This window comes from Grus americana, chromosome 1 (genome assembly GCF_028858705.1).
Source record: "Grus americana isolate bGruAme1 chromosome 1, bGruAme1.mat, whole genome shotgun sequence".
In the NCBI taxonomy this organism is placed as follows: Eukaryota; Metazoa; Chordata; class Aves; order Gruiformes; family Gruidae; genus Grus; species Grus americana.
The window spans coordinates 102,266,579-102,285,467 of NC_072852.1; the positions used below are offsets into that span (position 1 = coordinate 102,266,579).

An 18,889-nucleotide genomic window follows, 5' to 3' on the forward strand; every position below is an offset into this window, starting at 1 on the left:
TGACATATTGATAAAGATGTAATAAAGATTAATTTAGACACAGCAAACACTCTCTGATAGCTTATCTAGTTACAATGCAGATCCTGCAAGTGGCACAAGTGTTGAGCCTACAGGCCTCAGAGGTAAAGAGATTACATGGCTTTACTTCCCACACATCACTTACTGTCCAGCTTGTTTTCTCACACTTGGGAGGCGAGAAGGGAGAGTTGCTCTTCATGTAAGAGAGCAGCTGGAATGCACAGAGTTCCACCTGGGGATCAACGACGAGCCAGTTGGGAGCTCACGATTTAGACAGAGAGGGCAGACCAACATGGGGTGACCTTGTAGTGGGTGTCTCCTGTAGACAGCCTTATCAGGAAGAAGTACATGAGGCCTTCTTCAGACAACTGTAAGAAGCCTGACACTCCTGATACAAGTGACTGAGGAGCCAAGGAGGGGATGTGCTCTCCGCTGGACCTCATACTTAAAAACAAGAAATAACTGGTCAGGGATGTGAAGGCTAGGGTGCAAACTTAGCTTCAGCAACTATGAGATAGTGAAGGTGGGGATCCTAAGAGGAAGGAAAAAAGCAGGATGACAACCCTGAACCTCAGGAGAGAAGTCTTTGGCCTGTTCAGCAAACTGCTTGGAAGAATCCCATGGCATATGGTCCTGAAGAGAGGTCCAGGCGAGCTTGTTGATTTTTCAAGTGTCACCTCCTCCAAGATAAACAGGAAAACAATCATACGTTGACCAAAGGGCTCCTAACAAAACTCAGACATAAAAAGGAAACATACAGAAGGTAGCAGCAGGGATAAATGATCTGGGAGAAATAGAGAGATGCTGTGTGAGTGTGCAGGTATGGGGTTCGGAAAGCCAAAGTCTACTCAAAACTAAATCTGGTGAAGCACATGAAGGGTGACAAAAAGGACTTCTGTGAGTACATCTGAATAGGAATGGGGACCTGATCATAAAGGACAAGAAGCAGGTCAAAGGACTGAATGCCTTGATCTTTACTGGCAAGATCAGCCTTCAAAAACAAATTTTAACTTAAAGACATCAAAACCAGGTATTACTATATCTACAGTATATATATATTTAAGAGAACATTTCTGCTAAATTAGAATACAAGGTATTGATAAGAATATTCTTAGCTAGAGCAGAGACGGTGGTCAATAGGAACTCCTTCTGCATACCTAGTTTCTATAGCTTATTGAAAGGAGAAGGTGGACAAAACAGAAATGCACAACTAAGTGAAATTCACAGTTTCTACTACATAGAAGCAGTAACTGCTGCTTACTCTACACGAACATGCTTTATTTTTCAGTATCAGTTATATACTCTTTGAATAGAATGTAAAAGAATATATGATTACAGGTTAATATACTGATGTCATAGACTGGATCAGCAAAATTATCAGAGTCCATTGTGTTTTCATGACCCTCAGACAACTGTTCTCCTAGCCAAACCCTAGAGAGTAGTAAGGCACAATTCAACAACTTGTCTGCTTACTCATATAACAGCAACAAAAATACTTACTAACTTTCTAATGTGTATGCAAAAGCAGAATGACTTTTACCCATTAGTGACATGGGACTGAGCAAGCTACATTAATAGGGGTATAGAAAGTCAGGTCTGATAGAAACTGTTAGAGGTCGCCTTCACAAAAACAACTCTTTAGACAGTTCAATTTGCATGGTGCCTATACACCCATATAGTTACTGTTACTTTTTACCATATGGAAAGTACATGTTAAAAGCTTCCAGGCTGCATCACTCAAACTCTGCCCAAGGGCCATTCTGCCTTCACTTGGTTTTCTTTCCCCTTGAGAATTTTGTCATGCAACTGGGGACAATTTTGTTCTGATTCTGACCCACAGTTTGTGCCTAACCAGCACCATTCCTTGCACTTTAGTATGATAAGGTTTTAAGTCACCACCTTTCCCTCATCTTTGCTTTTCCATTAAAGGAGAGAAGCATTACTGTATTGTGCTTATTAAGCAGAATTTATTTTTCAAGAAATCAAACAGAGTTTCAAATTGCAAAACAGCCAGGGAAGCAGAACTTCACAATGAAAGAATTTTCTATCATCCATCAATAGCTGTTAGGGATTCCCCTCAGTATATGCAGAATAATAGTACTAAATGGGCAACATCAAGTTAGTGTACTCATTCTCATTACATAGATCTTACAGTTTTCACTACAAAAACCACCACAGGTTGTTGCTTATTACAATAAAACAGTTACTGCCCTAGTTAACAACCCACTGCCTACAGCACGTAACTAGGTCTTCTACAGCTTATGTACTATTTTAAGGTACAAGTGATAAGATATAGGCATGCCATGGAACCCTAACTCTGCATTTCTCTTCTTCTTAAGAACTGAAACATGAAACTTTTATTGCAACATTAACCTCTGAAAATAATTCAGAGATTACAGTTCCGTATGTTTTGAAATGTCAATGCAGCAATGGCTGTCAGTTAAGAAAAAACTCAACTCTACTCAATGCACTCTTACTCTGTTACAATGTTCCCAGATGCTTCATTGATAAATCTCAGTCTTACAGGTTTATTGTCCCTTATCTGGCGAAATTTAGCAGGTATAACAGTCTCAAAGGAAGGAAACACAGAATAACTCAAGAAAATTCAGTAATATAAGCAAACTGTTAGGTAAGAGGCATCAAAATGGTTCAGTGACCCTGCAATACTGGAAGAAGGGCCTCAACTGGCTGTATGGCAACTGTAACAGGCTTCCAACTAAACCAGCAATTGGCCTTTTTTGACCTACTGATCAGCATGCTTGAGTTTATTCATAAATGTGTTGACCCCTTATTTTGGTTGAGCTTTGGGGTTTGGTTGGTTGGCTTTTTCCCCTCCCCCACCATTATCCAAAAGAATGAACTACTAATTTTGAATTTCAGTTCCTACAAGGAATGAAATAAGTATCTTCTCACAGTTAGTTGCTACGGAAATAGTATTTCACAACTGGACCTCTATTGGAACAAAATGTATAAACAACACAAAAAATGAGCTCTTATTTCTGAGAATCAGTTGCTTAAAGACACACGGACTAAAGATGAGGGTCAGATAACAGAAAACTTTTTGGGGACTCTTCCAAGACTTGTACCTCCATAAAATGGAACATCTAACTTCTTAGTAATACGTTGTACTGTCTCCCAGTTTTTATGTGCCCTCAAATAATTACGCCTGGTATCTACCCAGACTGACTACACTTGTGAAGTTATATCTGCAGATTAATATATCAGTTTGAATTTGATATTCCTTTCAAAAAAAAAAAAACATAAGACCTACACTCCTTTTCAGTCTGCAAGTTTGAGGGACATGCTTTTTTTAGAGAGAAAACTGATGCAAAGGAAAAAAAATATCTATGTTGTACTTGCTCCCGATGCATATAGCCTGTGCCTCTAAAACAACATTAATAGAAGAAATGTGGTGGCAAATTTATCAATCTAAGACATTTTATAAAAAGTCTGCTTTTTTGCCTTGAATGACCACTCTAATTCTTCACGGCTAAAACTGACAGATTATAGCAAACCTTCGAGACTCTTATACCTTTAATTCCCCTAGTGCAGCCTTTCATACCTTCAATGCTCCCCCCCATCATCTTTTGGGGAGAGACTGTTACACACTGAAATTCTATCTTTCACAGACAGAAAAGGGGAAGGAGGTTGTTAAGGAAGAAATAAAGCACTTGTTTAAAGTCACATTGGCCACTAAAGAATTCTTCTAATCCAATGATATTGACTAATCGATCTTGAATTTGCACTCCACCATTAAGAAACAGAACTAGCATGGCATGTATTTTTAAAGAGAGGATGCCACTGCCAGGTCCCTTCAACATAAGTCTTCCTGTAGATAACAAGGAAGATTTTTTTCTTCTTTAAATCCAGTCAATAGTTTTATCATTCTAACAAGAACTTGAACTGTCAAGGGTTGCACATAAGATGAAAAACTGCAGTTTGGAGAAACTGCTGGTTATCTTAGGGAAACAAGGAAAATCAGAATGCACAGACGTCCTGGATGTAAAAATGATTTTCAGCTACTGAAAGATTTGGATAGATCAGATGCACTTTTCAGCAATCGAGTAATTCCTCTTCCTCGCACGGTGGTTGTTCCATAAAGGGAAGTGTTCACACCACATGGAGAATCACCTATTAAAGTAAATACAGTTTGCAAATCAAATCAGCCTTTAAAACTTCAATAAATTAATGGAATTGTTCTTCATATGCTGCGGAGCTGAACCTATTCAATAGCTCTATTGCAAGAAGTCAGAGACAGGGGTTCTGTCCTCTACAAACACCTAGACCATGTAAGATTTCATGATTTATAGTTGGAACAGTTTTGGAGTTGAATTCAGCGTGTATTTTATATGCAAGAGAATAAGCTACAAACTCAGAATTCCTACAGTTATCTGTCTTGCAAACTTCATTCTGCTCCTCTGAAGATTAGCCATGAACTGCCCAGATAAATTGAGCTCACATGCTTTCTATTAAGAAAAAAATTGTCTCCAAAAAGAAGACTTTAAATGAGCAGTCTTTAAAAACTGTGTTATAACAGAATACTTTCAACAAGTACCAGCTGAGTCTGCACAAATAATGACTTAAGAGCAAGGAGAGTACTTTAAAGATGGCCCTGCCTCAAAGCACCTAGGCATATGAGAACAGACTTCATGTAGCAGAAAAATAAGTGGGTATAAATCAGAGAGCAACATTTATAAGAAAAACTAAATTTGAGAGATCTTTTTGACCACAAGATTGTGTCCAATAAGAAAAGGGAAGCTCTTTGTGTCTTCAGACATTCCGTGAACTCCATGTGCAGGTATAAGCACAGATCATGCAGAGCTGTTTAAGCTTTATGCCACTGACAGGCAACATCTAAGCCTAGAAATTTGAAAAATCAGCAACTAGATTAGTTTTAAATACCTCTTTCCCCTTACAAATGTGGAAGTTTCAAACTCACAATTAGAAGGGACAAACTCTTGATCCTGACTTGGAGAAGTGAAATGTCTGTCACATCCGGAACCCTCAGCCTTCATTTTCTGTATTAAGAAATAAACATTCAAAATAATATGTGTGTCTTCTAAAATGCAGTATATACAACTATCCATGAAACCTATGAATTATGGTCAAAAATCACAAGAAATGACCCAGCTAGCAATTATCTTTCTTTCATCAGTCTGCTCAATACATGTCACAAAAGACAGCATCCAAACAGAAAACAGCTAACCTGAAATTGTCAAGTTTGAACATTTGAGTTAACTAGAAATAAAACAGGATACCAGTTTAAAGAATCTGACCTGAAAACGTCCAGCATCCAGTATCACCATCTTGGTATTTGTGCTTTCACCATAATCAGAGTCTTGAAGAGGCAGGTGTGCTGCTGTCAATGAGACTCCATACACACCAGCTAAAGATTTACTGATGCAATAACTTGATTGAGAAAAAAAGAAAACAAGAAAAGCTTGGCTAAGAGGGCTGTAATGCTCATGTACGGAAGCACAGCATTTTTAGTTCTTCAACTGCCCAAACGAAAGCAACCACAGACTGAGATGCACAGAGCAGATAACAGAGGACAGAAGGACATTATCACAGCAGCTAAATAGTTACCCCTGCATCCTTCCAAGACCACCAGCCTATTCTACAACTACACATGAAATTCAAACAACTTCTTCCCCACACTATCAAACACAGCTACTGTGAAAAGCAACATTTTTTTTGCAAGGCACAGAAGTATATAATGAGAGGGTTTTTTTGAATGAAAGACTATTCGTTATTATATTTCTCAAAGTGCTACTACTGCTACTGACTGAAATCTTAAATAGTATTTCCTTTTTTCCCCAACTATTTACTTCCCCTTTCCCCACACCAAAAACATTACAGAACCTTCTGTATCTACATTATACATAAGGCAGTATAAAAGTTTCCAAAGTAGAGATATACTAGAACATACTGAGAATTTCTCATCAAATACAGGTATACTAAACCTCTGAAGAAAACCAGGGAGTTCTAACATAAATAACACTTTGCTCAACTGTCCAATAGTAAGTGGAGGTAGTGAAGGGATGACTATAGAGCAATAGACATTACTATCACAGAAATCACATTAGATTACAGCATATTGCTAAGCCATACAAAAAACAATGAAAGTCAGAAATAGAACAAAATCTTGGGGGTGGAGGGAAGAAATAAAACTCAAGATCTAGAACCACAGGGCTCCAGGCAGTCAGAGATGCCAGAGCCAAAAATACGCGCATCTAACAAAATAAAAAGTCATCATACTGCAGATAACTCCTTAGCAATACTCACGCAATTTTCTTACAGGATGCCAAAGCACAGCAGAGTATATCATTCTCTTCATGCCACTTGCACCTACATGAAATTAAGTTCAGGTTTTATTTCAGAAGCATCTACATCATTAATCAACATGAATAGTTGGTCTGGTCAGAAGGAACAGGAACAAATGTTAAAGATGCTATCTTTTTGTCTCAGTGACCATATAGTACCTTTGAAATTTCACAGATGACCAGTGTTCAATAACTAAGCTGTAAGTGGTTTATGCAGAGTTAAAAGGCATGCTTAACAGGCAGCCTGCTTCATGCTGAGGTGGGGGGAGAAGGGAGAAAAGAGAATCCCAAGAAACAAATAGAATTTAAAGGTAACAGTTTAAAGTTTCCCATTAATGTGAAATAGCTCCTCTTAGTAGAAGCATCCCCACTTTCTTTTCCAAATGTGTGTTTTAAAGTGCATTTTTCCATTCTTGTTAAGGTCTCCCTCTAGTGTGAAGATCGTCATGGAAAATAGAAAACTGCCTGCCCGTAAAAAGATAAAGTGAGACTGATTATATCTCAATGGATTTTAAAATCCATACTGTAAGCAGACTTCCAAGAATAATTCAAAGATCTGCTAAAATTTAAAATCAAATTATTGGTTCTTACTTAAAACAGTATCAGTGGAAAAGTTAAAGTATATTTCTAAGGTAACTGCGTCATCACTAAATAGTCTCCTGCAACACCACAAACTACATACCACTTCTTTGTACAAACATGGAAGAATCTGAAAGGAGGAAAAGTTTTAAAGTATCTTGAATGGTAAAAAAAAAGCATAGAAATCCTACAAAGTAAATAGGATTCCAGATGTGTCATAAAGAACATTCATTCTAGAAGAAAAAAACCCCACAACATAGGATCTAGCTTCATGCTTATGCTTGAGAACTTGATTTATACCACTGGTGAACATACCTTGTCCCTTATCACAGTAGCAGCATTAGGCATTTGATGTATAGGAACAGCCAGGTCCCATCCAAATGACACTTCTAAGAATCTGAATCTTCTCACTTCTACAATTTCCAATTAAATACCACAATATATTTTATTCCCATTTTTCACTCCCTTAATTAGGCCTCAGACTCAGAATTAAAAAGCCATTTATCTTTACACTTCTTTCAGAAAAGTATTTTTCATTTCCAGTTGTACATGTGATGTGACAAGAATCATTTCTGGTTAGAAGGCTTGCAGAACATTCTAGCCTAACAGCATATAAGCTGTATGTAGGGCACCAAGACACATCAGGCTAATAAACATTTTCACAAAGAAGAACCCAACATACCTGGTATTACTGGAGAAATCCCACAGAAAGACATCCAGTTCTCTACACACCCAAGTCTTGGATGGCTCCTTTTGGTATTTCTTCTGGTACAGTTCTATTACCAGGTCTTCTACAGCAAGAAGCTCCAGATGGCTCTCAATGCCTATAGCTCAGAGAAAATCCAGGTCAGGAGAACAAAAGTGTCAGTCAATATTCTGCTCAGCTCACTTCTCAGCCCCTGTTCATTGCCCAGCCTCTTACCAGAGCATCAAAGCTCTTGTAAACCTTAATAAGTTATTTTACCAGTGGTTTTAATAAAATTTGGCTTCCTAGCAAAGTGGGTCACCCTATATTCCCCTAATTTTCTCCACCTCAGTAATGATGTATCCTACTTGCGGGTCATCTCTCCTGAGAAGCTGTTTGTTTTCTCATGTGTTACCATATGCTCACCTTCACAGTAATCTCACTCTAGTGCTCCTTTAACTGCCTGAGCAAGAAACTGTAATTCTATGGATGTGCTCATTAGCCAGTTAGCTGATCACGCTGCTGTTTTACTGTCACAGATGGGGAGGAAAAGAAGAGGGAAAAGCATGCAAAATAGTTCTATCTATCAGTATCAGCTTTCATGAAACCTTTGAGATACAAAGATTTTCAAATACAGCTGTCCATGATTACATAAGCCTTCTTTCTTGGGGCAGGGGAGGGGGGTGCAGAGGGGAGGAAGGCCAAAAATGATCCATTTCCCACCTGTTATGCTAGCCATTCGACTGAGACACCAGTTAATTCGGAATCTGTCATGAGACTAGAGGAAAGAAAATTCCAGTCACATTGAAGAAGTATGGTATGTAACTCTGACATCTGCAAGACTTCTGACTATGTTTGAAAAAGTCACCTCTAAACCAAAATTCAATGTTTGTAGGACCGAATGTATATTCTTCCTGAAAATTATCTTGAAGAAGCAGCAAATGACACAGAGTCTTTCCAACCAAACCCCAGGAGAAATTCTGGACTAATGTCTAGGGACAGGTTAAAGGGTAACCCATACTACAGATATCTCTGTTAAGTGCTGTGAGGTATTTTTTTCATGTGTATTTCTTCACAGTCCTATATTTATGGATGGAGCCCAAGATCTTGACCCTCCCCACCTTTTTAAGGATTAACATTAGGCTTGAATGGAATCAAAACATAATATAGCTGTCATGAAGCTTAAACACCTCTGAATCCTAACATTTTGTTTTGATCACTGGCAAATGAAACTTGAGCAAAAATTAAGATGTATGGTATTCTCATGGGGAAAGAGTCATAAAAATATCCCTTATAAAAGCAGGGTTGTGTGACTATTATTCAGCACAATCAATTTAACTCAATCTTAAGAGCACTTAACCTAAGTCTAAACAATGTCAGAGACCAAGTGAAATGTTCATCAGTAGACTAGAGCCAGAAGTGCAGGCTGAAAATAAAAAGGCAGAAAATCAGGTCTCTGCTTTATAAAAAGTTAGCTTCTAGGGGCCATTTCTTCCTGCAGGGAACTGGGAAACTTTGCAAAAGAGTGTCTTTTCCTACTCATCTGCACATTTTTTTTTTTAGGTTTCAGAGTGAAGTATCTCCTTAGTCATCCAACAGAAGTTAAATTAGACGTTTTGATTTAGAGCATCTTACTTTGACTTTGACCATACCCTGCAGTAAAAGTGACGCCGAACGCCGCTGGCTGGCTGGACAAACTCAAGAAGTTCCCGTAAGACAACCGCGTAACAAGTACGTGAAAGATGAAATCCAGATACAGGGATCTTATGAGTGGCATCACCTAATGAAGGAGAAAGAGGGGAGGGCAGAAAACCCCCCCAAGTTAGGAGAAGCTCCATTTCCTTAAATGATACAGTTCCCCCTTCCTTTGTATCTTTTTATATACATTTATGTATACATACAAACACACACACCTCCTCTTCTCTACAAGCAGTGTCTGCGATTAAGCTATCAAAATCTTGCTTCCACCAGCAGAAGACTGGCAGGTCTGGGCTGTGAGCAAACACACACACACTTACCCCTTTTTAAACAAGCCGTGATCTAAGTATTTGATGTTGGAAAACATGGGCCAAGTTTGTTCCCTCTGTACACAAGGGGAGGAAGTGTCCCAACAGAAACAAACTGGAATCTATAAACATTACTTGAGAGTCACAAGGGAAACAAGGCAGGCCAAGCCAGACACAACAATGGTATAAACACTTTTAACTTTGTTGATATATGTAAAGCTGCAAAACACAACTTTTAAATACAAACTACTATCCTTGAGTTACCCTATTACGAATTAGCACATCATGCTGAAGATATACACAAGGACTATCAAAGGAAGGACACTGCTCAGATGGGCTTGAAAGCATTTAAAGCCATACAAAGTTGTCCCATTTAAGAATACTGCAGTTATTACTGAATTAAAAAAAAGGAAGACAGAGTACAAATAACTGCCATTAAAAAAATCCCAAACATTTTCGGTGAAGTGCTCTGCCATTTGTGGGTACAAGAAACATATACAAGGTGACTGTGATGAGCTGCTCTGTCACTCCTTTCTCTTCAAAATTTGACAAGTTCCCAGAAGGTGAAATTGTAGACTTACAGAACACTTGGATACAGATCACATAGGCTGAGTCTAAAACTGTACAACTTTGCATACCATTCTTTTTCTCCATTGATACTCACTAGCAGCCTGGCAGTGGTACCGAAAACCACGTGGTGGTACTTCTGCAGAAGAGTGAGGAGACAGGAGAAATAGAACAATCATCATCCAACATCCACAATGACAGATCCTTAACTCTCAATTATACACCATAGTTTCACGTTCAGAAAGGAACAGCTTCATCTTCCCCTGTGGCCTGGTACAAGTACCACAACTAATTTCAAGAAAGTTATTTTCAGTTATATGCATTTTAAAAAACAAAGTATATTGTATAATGTGTCTGTGCTTACATCCAGTCAAGACAAACATTCATTGGCATGGAATATAAAACACAAACATCTGAAGGTCCTCCTGGATTTATTCTACCCTCTTTGAAGTTTCATGTGGTTCTGATGCTTAAGTCCATCTCTTCAGAAACAATCAACTCCAATATTTTAAGAAGTCCAACCACTTATAGTCAAAGAAAAAAACCTGTCTTAATACCAGAAATCTAATCTGGGCAGCATTAAGCGACACTAGGAAGCCTCCCTCTCACCCTAAAGCAAGATGAACTACTTCTTGTCTCCCTTCCTTGGAACTCACCTGGATCTATGAAGTGATGGAAATCAGCCATTATGCCATCCTGTATGGAGTACTTGACACACCCAATCTCACAAGGAAGGAAGCGCTGTTCACAGTGGGATGGCAGCTTGCCATGGCTGTAAATGTTCAGGAAGTAGAAGATGTTTGCAATCACAGCTGAAAAGGAAAAAAAAGAATTTTTTTTTTCAGAAGAGCCACCAGAGGTTACAGCAAGGCATCCTGGCCTTACCTCATCCAGCAAAAGCTTTGGTACACTTTATCACATGAGTAAGTAGAGTAATGACCAAGTAAAATACACAGATCTTTCTCTGTATCTGAGACAACAAGGCAACTAATACTTATGCAAAAGTCAAGCGTATCGGTAGTCCTGGTACACCTTCCATAGATGTGCTGAGATCAGGAGAAGAAAAAAACCAACAAACAATTGAAAAAACAAATAAAACCTCAAACCCACAAGAATGTTAAGAAGCCTGGAATCCAACAGGAACTATTCCTTTTTATGACAATTTTCTTCACCCTTTAGGAAAATAAGGTTAGAAACAAAATCAGCAACTGCAAAGCAGCCTCACAAGCTCAATTCAATAACTTACACAAGTTAAATGAGCTGGTAATAATCTTCTGGGGTAAGAGGAGATAAGTCTGCTAATTAAAAGGACTGCTTTCCTCCACTAAATGAACTCCCAAAGAAGGCGGCAAGAATACCGAAGGCAAATGTTGAGAAATAAATTTATCATTTACTAATTTAAAAAGCATCCAACTATGAAAAATATTTCACGATACGCCTTAACCCTTCTCTTCATGAATGTCACATCATGTTCTCACTGAAGTTTAAGGTAGCTATTTAATCCTTACTGTTAAGTTCTGCCCCTCATCAAAAAAATCTGACTGGTTCTACTAAATAATAGAGATGTATAACTGGTTTTATATAGAAACAATGCTGTATGCCAGACTTTACAGCATTTAACACCAGTTGTCCTAAGCCTGAATGCTGGTGCTGTCTTACAGGGGTCTTAAACTCTACAAGCTGTGGGGTCATAGGAAAGATACCTCCCTTACCTGAGTCTGAACTGCTCTCCTTACGGAAAAAAAAAAAAAATATATAGCTACAGGACTTTTAGTGAGAAACATTAGGGAGCAGCATCACAAAATAAGTCTCAGTTATCCCTTATCATTATCGTTCTTATTCAGTTTATAGATCAATTGTGTCAGCTCAAGCTACCACGATCAACCTGATCAAATTTGCACGACAATGACAGGGGAGCATGACCTCTGGCAGGGAGGACACTAACAGGTATTACACTTTTTATGGAGCTACCCTTTCCTGCCTCTCCATAACCATGACAACACGAAAATAGTTCAAGAGACTTGTTAGGTAAAAGGCTGGAGCTGAAACTTAACCACACAGCAGATACAGCTTATATTAACTGGCTGCCTGACTTATCTTATAAGCACTATCATTTATCATTTTTCAGAATAATGTAATATTCATGGGGAAAAGATTACAGATGTGTTCATTATTCAATTCTAATCAAAACATCCATTCGAAGAGGGGGTACAGATAAGAAACATTTAGTTTTCAAGAGTTCTTTCAATAAGGAAGCAAGCCAGGATGTTATAAAAGCACTGACAAAGTACATATCCCCCCTTTTATTCTCCTGAAGAGGCCAGGTCATCATTTTATTTAACACCTCTACCACACAAATTTTGAACTTTGATATCTAACCACTCTTCACTCTTTATAATTGGTACAAGAATTCTTTTATGCTGAACTTGGATCAGGCCTTGTAAACTGTGGTGGGTTGACCCTGGCTGGGGGCCAGGTGCCCCCCAGAGCCGCTCTCTCACTCCCCTCATTCACTAAACAGGGGAGAAAAGGCATAACGAAATGCTTGTAGGTCGAGATAAGGACAGGGAGAGATCACTCACTAATTGTTGTCACGAGCAAAACAGACCAAACTTAGAGAGGGAATTCATCTGATTTATTACTAGGCAAAACAGAGTAGAGGAATGAGAAATAAAATCAAGTCTTAAAACACCTCCCCCCACCCCTCCCATCTTCCCGGGCTCAACTTCACTCCTGGCTTCAACCTTCCCTCCCTCAGCGGCACAGGGGGACGGGGAATGGGGGTTACAGTCAGTTCAGCACACGGTGTTTCTGCCGCTTCTTCATCCTCAGGGGGAGGACTCCTCTCATCGTTCCCCTGCTCCAACATGGAGTCCCTCTCACGGGGTGCAGACCTTCAGGAGCAAACTGCTCCAGCGTGGGGTCCCCCACGAGGTCACAAGTCCTGCCAGCAAACCTGCCCTGGCGTGGGCTCCCCTCTGCACGGGGCCACCGGTCCGGCCAGGAACTTACTCCAGCATGGGCTTCCCACGGGCCACAGCCTCCTTCAGGTGCCTCCACCTGCTCTGGCATGGGGTCCTCCACGGGCTGCAGGTGGAATCGCTACACCCCCTCATCCTTCCTCCATGGGCTGCAGGGGGACAGCCTGCTTCACCATGGTCTTCACCACGGGCTGCAGGGGGATCTCTGCTCCGGCGCCTGGAGCTCCTCCTCCCCCTCCTTCTGCACTGACCTTGGTGTCTGCAGAGTTTCTTACATCTTCTCACTCCTCTCTCTGGCTGCAAAAGCTCTAACTGTTTTTCTTCTTCTTAACTATGTTATCACAGAGGCGCTGATTGGCTTGGCCTTGGCCAGCGGCAGGCCCGTCTTGGAGCCGGCTGGCATTGGCTCTGTCAGACACAGGGGAAGCTTCTAGCAGCTTCTCACAGAAGCCACCCCTGTAGCCCCCCCGCTACCAAAACCTTGCCACGCAAACCCAACACATAAACCATGAACGTAGTAGTTGAAGAATTACCTTTTTCTTAAAAACCTTGAAATAATCATAAAGACCCTATCAGTGGCTATACTCCTATCAAGCTAAAAAAGCAGAGGATAGAATTATTGGGGGGGAGGGACATTTGCACTGACTTCCCTCTATACTACAAAAGACCTTTTTAGAGCAGTAGACCATTAGTTTAAAACAAAGAAACAGATGGCTATTAGTGAAACGTAAACAGCCTTTGTATAGGTACCATTAAGAATATCTATAAAGGGCAAGCTTTTATCTATCAGGATCAACTGCTTTAAGACTACTATACCCTGATCATTCTTCAAAGACATAGCAGAGGCATCTGGTAGAGAAGTAACACTGGACATCTTTGTGGTCAGACAAGCAGAAACTGGATGAGCCAGATTATGGGTCTGGAAAAGATGAAAAAGGTAAAAAAAAAAAGTCAGAAGAGTCTACTAACCCCCAATAAAGGCCTTCACCTCCTTCTATTAGAGGAACGTATGACGTCTACTAACAGTTATGGTTAGGTGGAACAAGCCTGCAGTTTACAGACAAGTGCCTGTGTACCTGCAGACTGGGAAGACAAGATTTCGCTTCTGACAAAAGAGAGAGAGGTATCTTAGCACCTTGGTCGACTCGCTACAACTGGAAAGAATTACAGCTGAATTTACAAAATGTAATTTAAAAAAAAAATTAAAAAATGATTGATAGGTTCAACCACTTGACACTAGCAAGGAACTTTTCAAATTGGAATTTCAAAACTTTTTCCATAAACTTTTTCATAAAGTTTGGCACACGCGTTAGTTGCCTTTGACTAGGAATGGAATTGATGAAAAGCTGATAAAGCCTCAAGGAAGTAATCAGGTTGCTCTGGCACAGAGCAAGTAAGAGGATCACATGTGCCCATGAAGCACTGCAAATCCAAGCATGAACAATAAGCTTTTAAGAGGACAGGAAGAGAAACCTGGCAGGCTTAGAGAATTCAATCATTCAAGACCCACACTGGGAATAATATCCACATCTAGGTACACTAACTCCAGATGACCACCTTAGTCAATGTTTGTTGATTATCAGGTTGAACTATTTAAAATAAAATGAGGAATTAGTCTCATCCAAGTAAGCTTAGGTCATTTTCAAAAGACCAAGACCTTTCACTACACAAAATAACTGTAGCTGCCTGTGCACAGGGGCGTGATTACTAAATAAAGATCACATAACCTCACACATACACACTTCCCTATTTTCACTGACAGGCAATACGGATGATGTTCTTTATTTCAGTAAAGCAATTATTCCTTTCCCTGATTACAGATTTCTAAAATGCTACCGCTTATGGAAGGAAATACAGAAGCCTCCATTTATGACTTGTCATTTCATGTAGCTCTCCATTATATATGAAAATGGAACTTCATTAATTACATACCCCTAGCTTGCTAAATAACACAATGATTTTTAAAACCATGTTTTAAATGGCTCTTTTCCATATAAGTAGGCCCACAAAATCAGAAACATCTCCCTACTAGTCTAGATTATTAAATTAACTGATCCAGATTTACTAGTTATTCCAAACTATGACCATCCCATCATTCTCTCTAGCATTGTATAAGTGTTTTAAAGTCCTAAAAATTTACCCTCACCAGTAATTCGTAGTTCATAGTCAGCACCTAGCAATATGGGATGAAGCAGTAAATGCATTATTACCCATTTACTCAATCAGGCTCTTTGCTTTGACACACAAGTTTTTACACTGCCAACCAAGACTGGAACAAACTAAGCTTTCTGACACCTCAAATAATTCAAACTCTGAAGCAAACTATGCTTCAGGGAACTGCTGGGAGAGGGAGAAATAGACGAAAAAAAAAAGAGAAAAAGGACACACACACCCCTTTTCAAGACAGTAAATAGTAGAAGGGATCCGTTTAGCACTATTGCTGACCGCAAGCACATTCAGCTTAATGTAACTGCTTAATTCTACAGTGTGGGATTTTGTCCTCTACCACAGCGTTACTATTCTCTCCATAATCAAACCAATCAAAAAATAATGGCAAGGTATAATTATTCTTCTTGTGCATCTGTTGCAAAGTTTCATTGACCTGGTTCACCACACAGCCACTCAAGAATACCAAATCAAGATGTGGTTTCAAGCCATCAGACAAGAAACACCTAAATTACGGATATCCATGAAGCAAAAGGAACATGAACCTATCACCAAAAGTCATACCAATTTACAGTATTACAAGTAAAAAAGTCAGTCACTGCAAAATACTGTTAAACATAAAACCAAGTTGTTAGAGAACTACATTTTACTTGGTAAAAGAGCCAATAGGAACAAGCTGTGCTAATTTAAAATGGTATAGAGTATTCTCACTCTCAATTCAAACCAGATTTCCACTTAACCTTTATAATGGTATGGATTACCACAGCAGCCATAACCTCCAAAGGCTGGAGGCTACAGAGAGCAGATGACTTTCCATAGCTGACCAAACCCCAATACCACTTACTCCCCCTCTTATTTAGCTACATTGAAGGGTGTTCCTTTCTCAGCATTTACCTCTTTCGCTGTCTTCTGAGGGCTTTTCTTTTCATTCCACTTACGAGCCTTCTCTGTATATACCATCTTTTCTTCCTTAGTCAGCAGCTTGAAATAAAATGAATTGTTAAAAAAAGTTTTTACTGCTTCCTTCTAGTAGTCCCACAAACCAACGAACTGCATGTAAGAAATTAATTGTGCATTTCTAAGGGACATTATCAATGCTTGGCAAGAACTGCTAACATTGACTCAAACGTTTCCAGTAGCTTTTTCTCTAACAAAGCTGCAAGCTTTGATTTAAAACACCTAGCAAGCACGTGCTTCTGAAGCACCTTTAGAGGGCAAACTAGCACTGCCCCACCACAAACGAGGTCTTCTGAAGGTACTCTTGCCAGCCAGGGACGCCGCTACCATCGCACACAATCCAGAGCTGCCCCCCTGCAGCTGAGGGGAGGGCAGCATAGCTTGTGCTTCTCAGCTAGAACCAGCTGAGGCTACACAGGATGCCCATTTGAACCGCTAAATACACGTCAGCTGAGCCACGAGCTAGTCTACCCTCCAAGAAAGGCCATGCTGACATTTTGTCCCCCACATAACCTGCAGAGGGGCACCACACAGATCCACCTGATGGGTGCTGGTTGCCCACCACCAAGAGGCAGGCAAGCTGCTATGTAACCCACGGCCCCGGCACACTGCGGCTGGAGCAGGACGGCGCCGCGGGCCTCCCTCCTGCCCTCCCCGCCATTAAACTGCGTTAACCCGAGGCCGTTCCCCCCCCCCTCCGCAGGAGGCCAGAGAGGCGAGGGGCGGCCGGCGGGACCCCTCACCGCCCACGCCTGGGAGCAGTAGGGAAAGGCGTCGACTACGCGGACGACGGGCAGCCCGCGCCGCTGCAGCTCGGGCAGCTGGTCGCGCACGAAGAAGTAGTAGGGGCTGGGGGAGCCCTTGCGGTGCGCCATGGCGGCTGCCAACCTCCCCTGGCCTCGGGCTCGCCCCGCCAGAGCACAAGCAGGTCGCGGCGACGGGGCGCTCTGCCCCCGGGGCGGGGCTTCGTGAGGAGCTGCCGGCGGGACGAGGCGGGGCACGCATGCGCCCACCCTCGTCTTTTGGCGGCAAGGGGAGGATAAGCGTTACGCGTAACGGCCGCCCGTTTTCCTGGGTGCCGGCGTCGGAAGCGGCCCGGGCGGTTCTTGTCCCGCCCACACCTCAGGTTTTACCTGTCACCTCAAGATGGGCCTTGAGGAGAGCGTGGCAGGGTTGTCTGTTCTTTGTAGAGTTTTTTGTTATTTTGTTTGGGATTTTATTTAACGTTCTTGGGTGTTGAAGGATAAGAAATAACCAGTGGGAGCAATAGCTCACACCAACTTCTTGTAGATACTCAAAATGCAGGCTCCCTACCCTCACAAAATGACAGTATACTGATTTTTCAAAATAAAAGGGTTATACTACTCTATATCTTCTCAATCTGAATGATGTATACTAAATTTAATAAAATCCTTGCAAAGAGTCACTACATTCATTTATGCAAATAGATATGTCCATATGTATAAACAAACAAAAAAGGAACAGACTCACATAAGGGTAGGGGTTGGAAGGGACCTCTGGAGATCATCCAGTCCAACCCCCCTGCTAAAGCAGGATCACCCAGAGCAGGTTGCACAGGATGGCATCCAGGCAGGTTTTGAATATCTCCAGAGAAGGAGACTCCACAACCTCTCTGGGCAGCCTGTCCCAGTGCTTGGTCACCCTCACAGTGAAGAAGTTTTTCCTCATGTTGAGATGGAACTTCCTGTGTTCCAGTTTGTGCCCGTTGCCCCTGGTCCTGTCACTGGGCACCACTGTAAAGAGTCTGGCCCCATCCTCTTGACACCTGCCCTTTAGATATTTATAAGCATTGATGAGATCCCCTCTCAGTCTTTCTCCAGGCTAGAAAAGGTAAAGAAGAGACCAGCTGGACTTCTGCATCCAAAATACATCTACTGGTGTGTGGGACTTCTGAAAATACTCGGAGATGATTATTGCAGCTACTTCATCTAGGCCAAAACAGGCATCCTATTGCATCTCACTGTACGGCCGGGCACTAGTGGGCAAGGTGCCTGCCCTCAGGCCTGCATGAGTATCCCCCTGGCTCCTGGCCTTCCTCTCCTGGAGCAGCCTGGCTGCTCCTGAGGAGCTGGTACTCCCTGAGACAAGATGATCATGGTGATGTGCCTACTCTGATGCTTCCACTAGCACTCAAAGCACTACCAGGACCTGTGGTCTTGGGTGAGATATACAAGGTGACACATAATGGGGGTAGGGGGCCAGGAGATATGGGAAGGAGTGGGGGAAGAGTTGAAGACCAACTTCAGTTAGGAGGCCTGCATTTGTTTTTGAGAGATGTGGTAGAAAAGTGGAGGAGGTGAGAGGGGATGCGTGTGCTTGGAAAGGCAAACTGGCTTACTAAAAATAATTTGGGAGCTCGTGTTATACAAAACTGAGGCTACTGTCCAGACTCTCTTTTTGTGGTTTCGGGTTGGTTTTTGGTAGGGGTTTTTTTTTTTTTCTTTTCATCTATCTCATTGACTTAATTGACACTTCCTTCACTGAAAGTTTGCATAGTGAGTCACAGTTCAGATAAGATAAAGGCTGGAAATAATCTGATCTGTATCATCTTGATGAGCAGCATGAGTTGCTTCCCCCCCTAAAACT

General features: G+C 41.2%; 1 protein-coding gene across 1 annotated transcript; it reads right to left on the reverse strand.

The window, feature by feature from the left end:
- Positions 1-1,966: 1,966 nt before the first annotated feature.
- Positions 1,967-17,212, reverse strand: MAEL (maelstrom spermatogenic transposon silencer). Its single transcript, XM_054824364.1, has 12 exons — positions 17,026-17,212; positions 16,220-16,306; positions 13,976-14,078; positions 10,835-10,990; positions 10,276-10,317; positions 9,258-9,385; positions 8,329-8,383; positions 7,603-7,744; positions 6,304-6,366; positions 5,295-5,427; positions 4,958-5,036; positions 1,967-4,149 (listed from the first exon to the last, which is right to left on the reverse strand). The coding sequence occupies exons 1-12, from the start codon at positions 17,155-17,157 to the stop codon at positions 4,034-4,036; spliced, it is 1,236 nt and encodes a 411-aa protein (XP_054680339.1). The 5' UTR covers positions 17,158-17,212; the 3' UTR covers positions 1,967-4,033.
- Positions 17,213-18,889: the final 1,677 nt, after the last annotated feature.

What these genes read in the sequence shown, in the direction of transcription:
- MAEL (XM_054824364.1), bottom strand. Translation starts at nt 17,157, where the DNA reads ATGGCGCACCGCAAGGGCTCCCCCAGCCCCTACTACTTCTTCGTGCGC. An exon ending in CTCAGAAGACAGCGAAAGAG is followed by an intron (nt 14,079 to 16,219) that starts GTAAATGCTGAG and finishes CATCTTTTCCAG; the next exon opens with ACCCATAATCTGGCTCATCC. An exon ending in TGGATGCTGGACGTTTTCAG is followed by an intron (nt 5,037 to 5,294) that starts GTCAGATTCTTT and finishes TTCTTAATACAG; the next exon opens with AAAATGAAGGCTGAGGGTTC.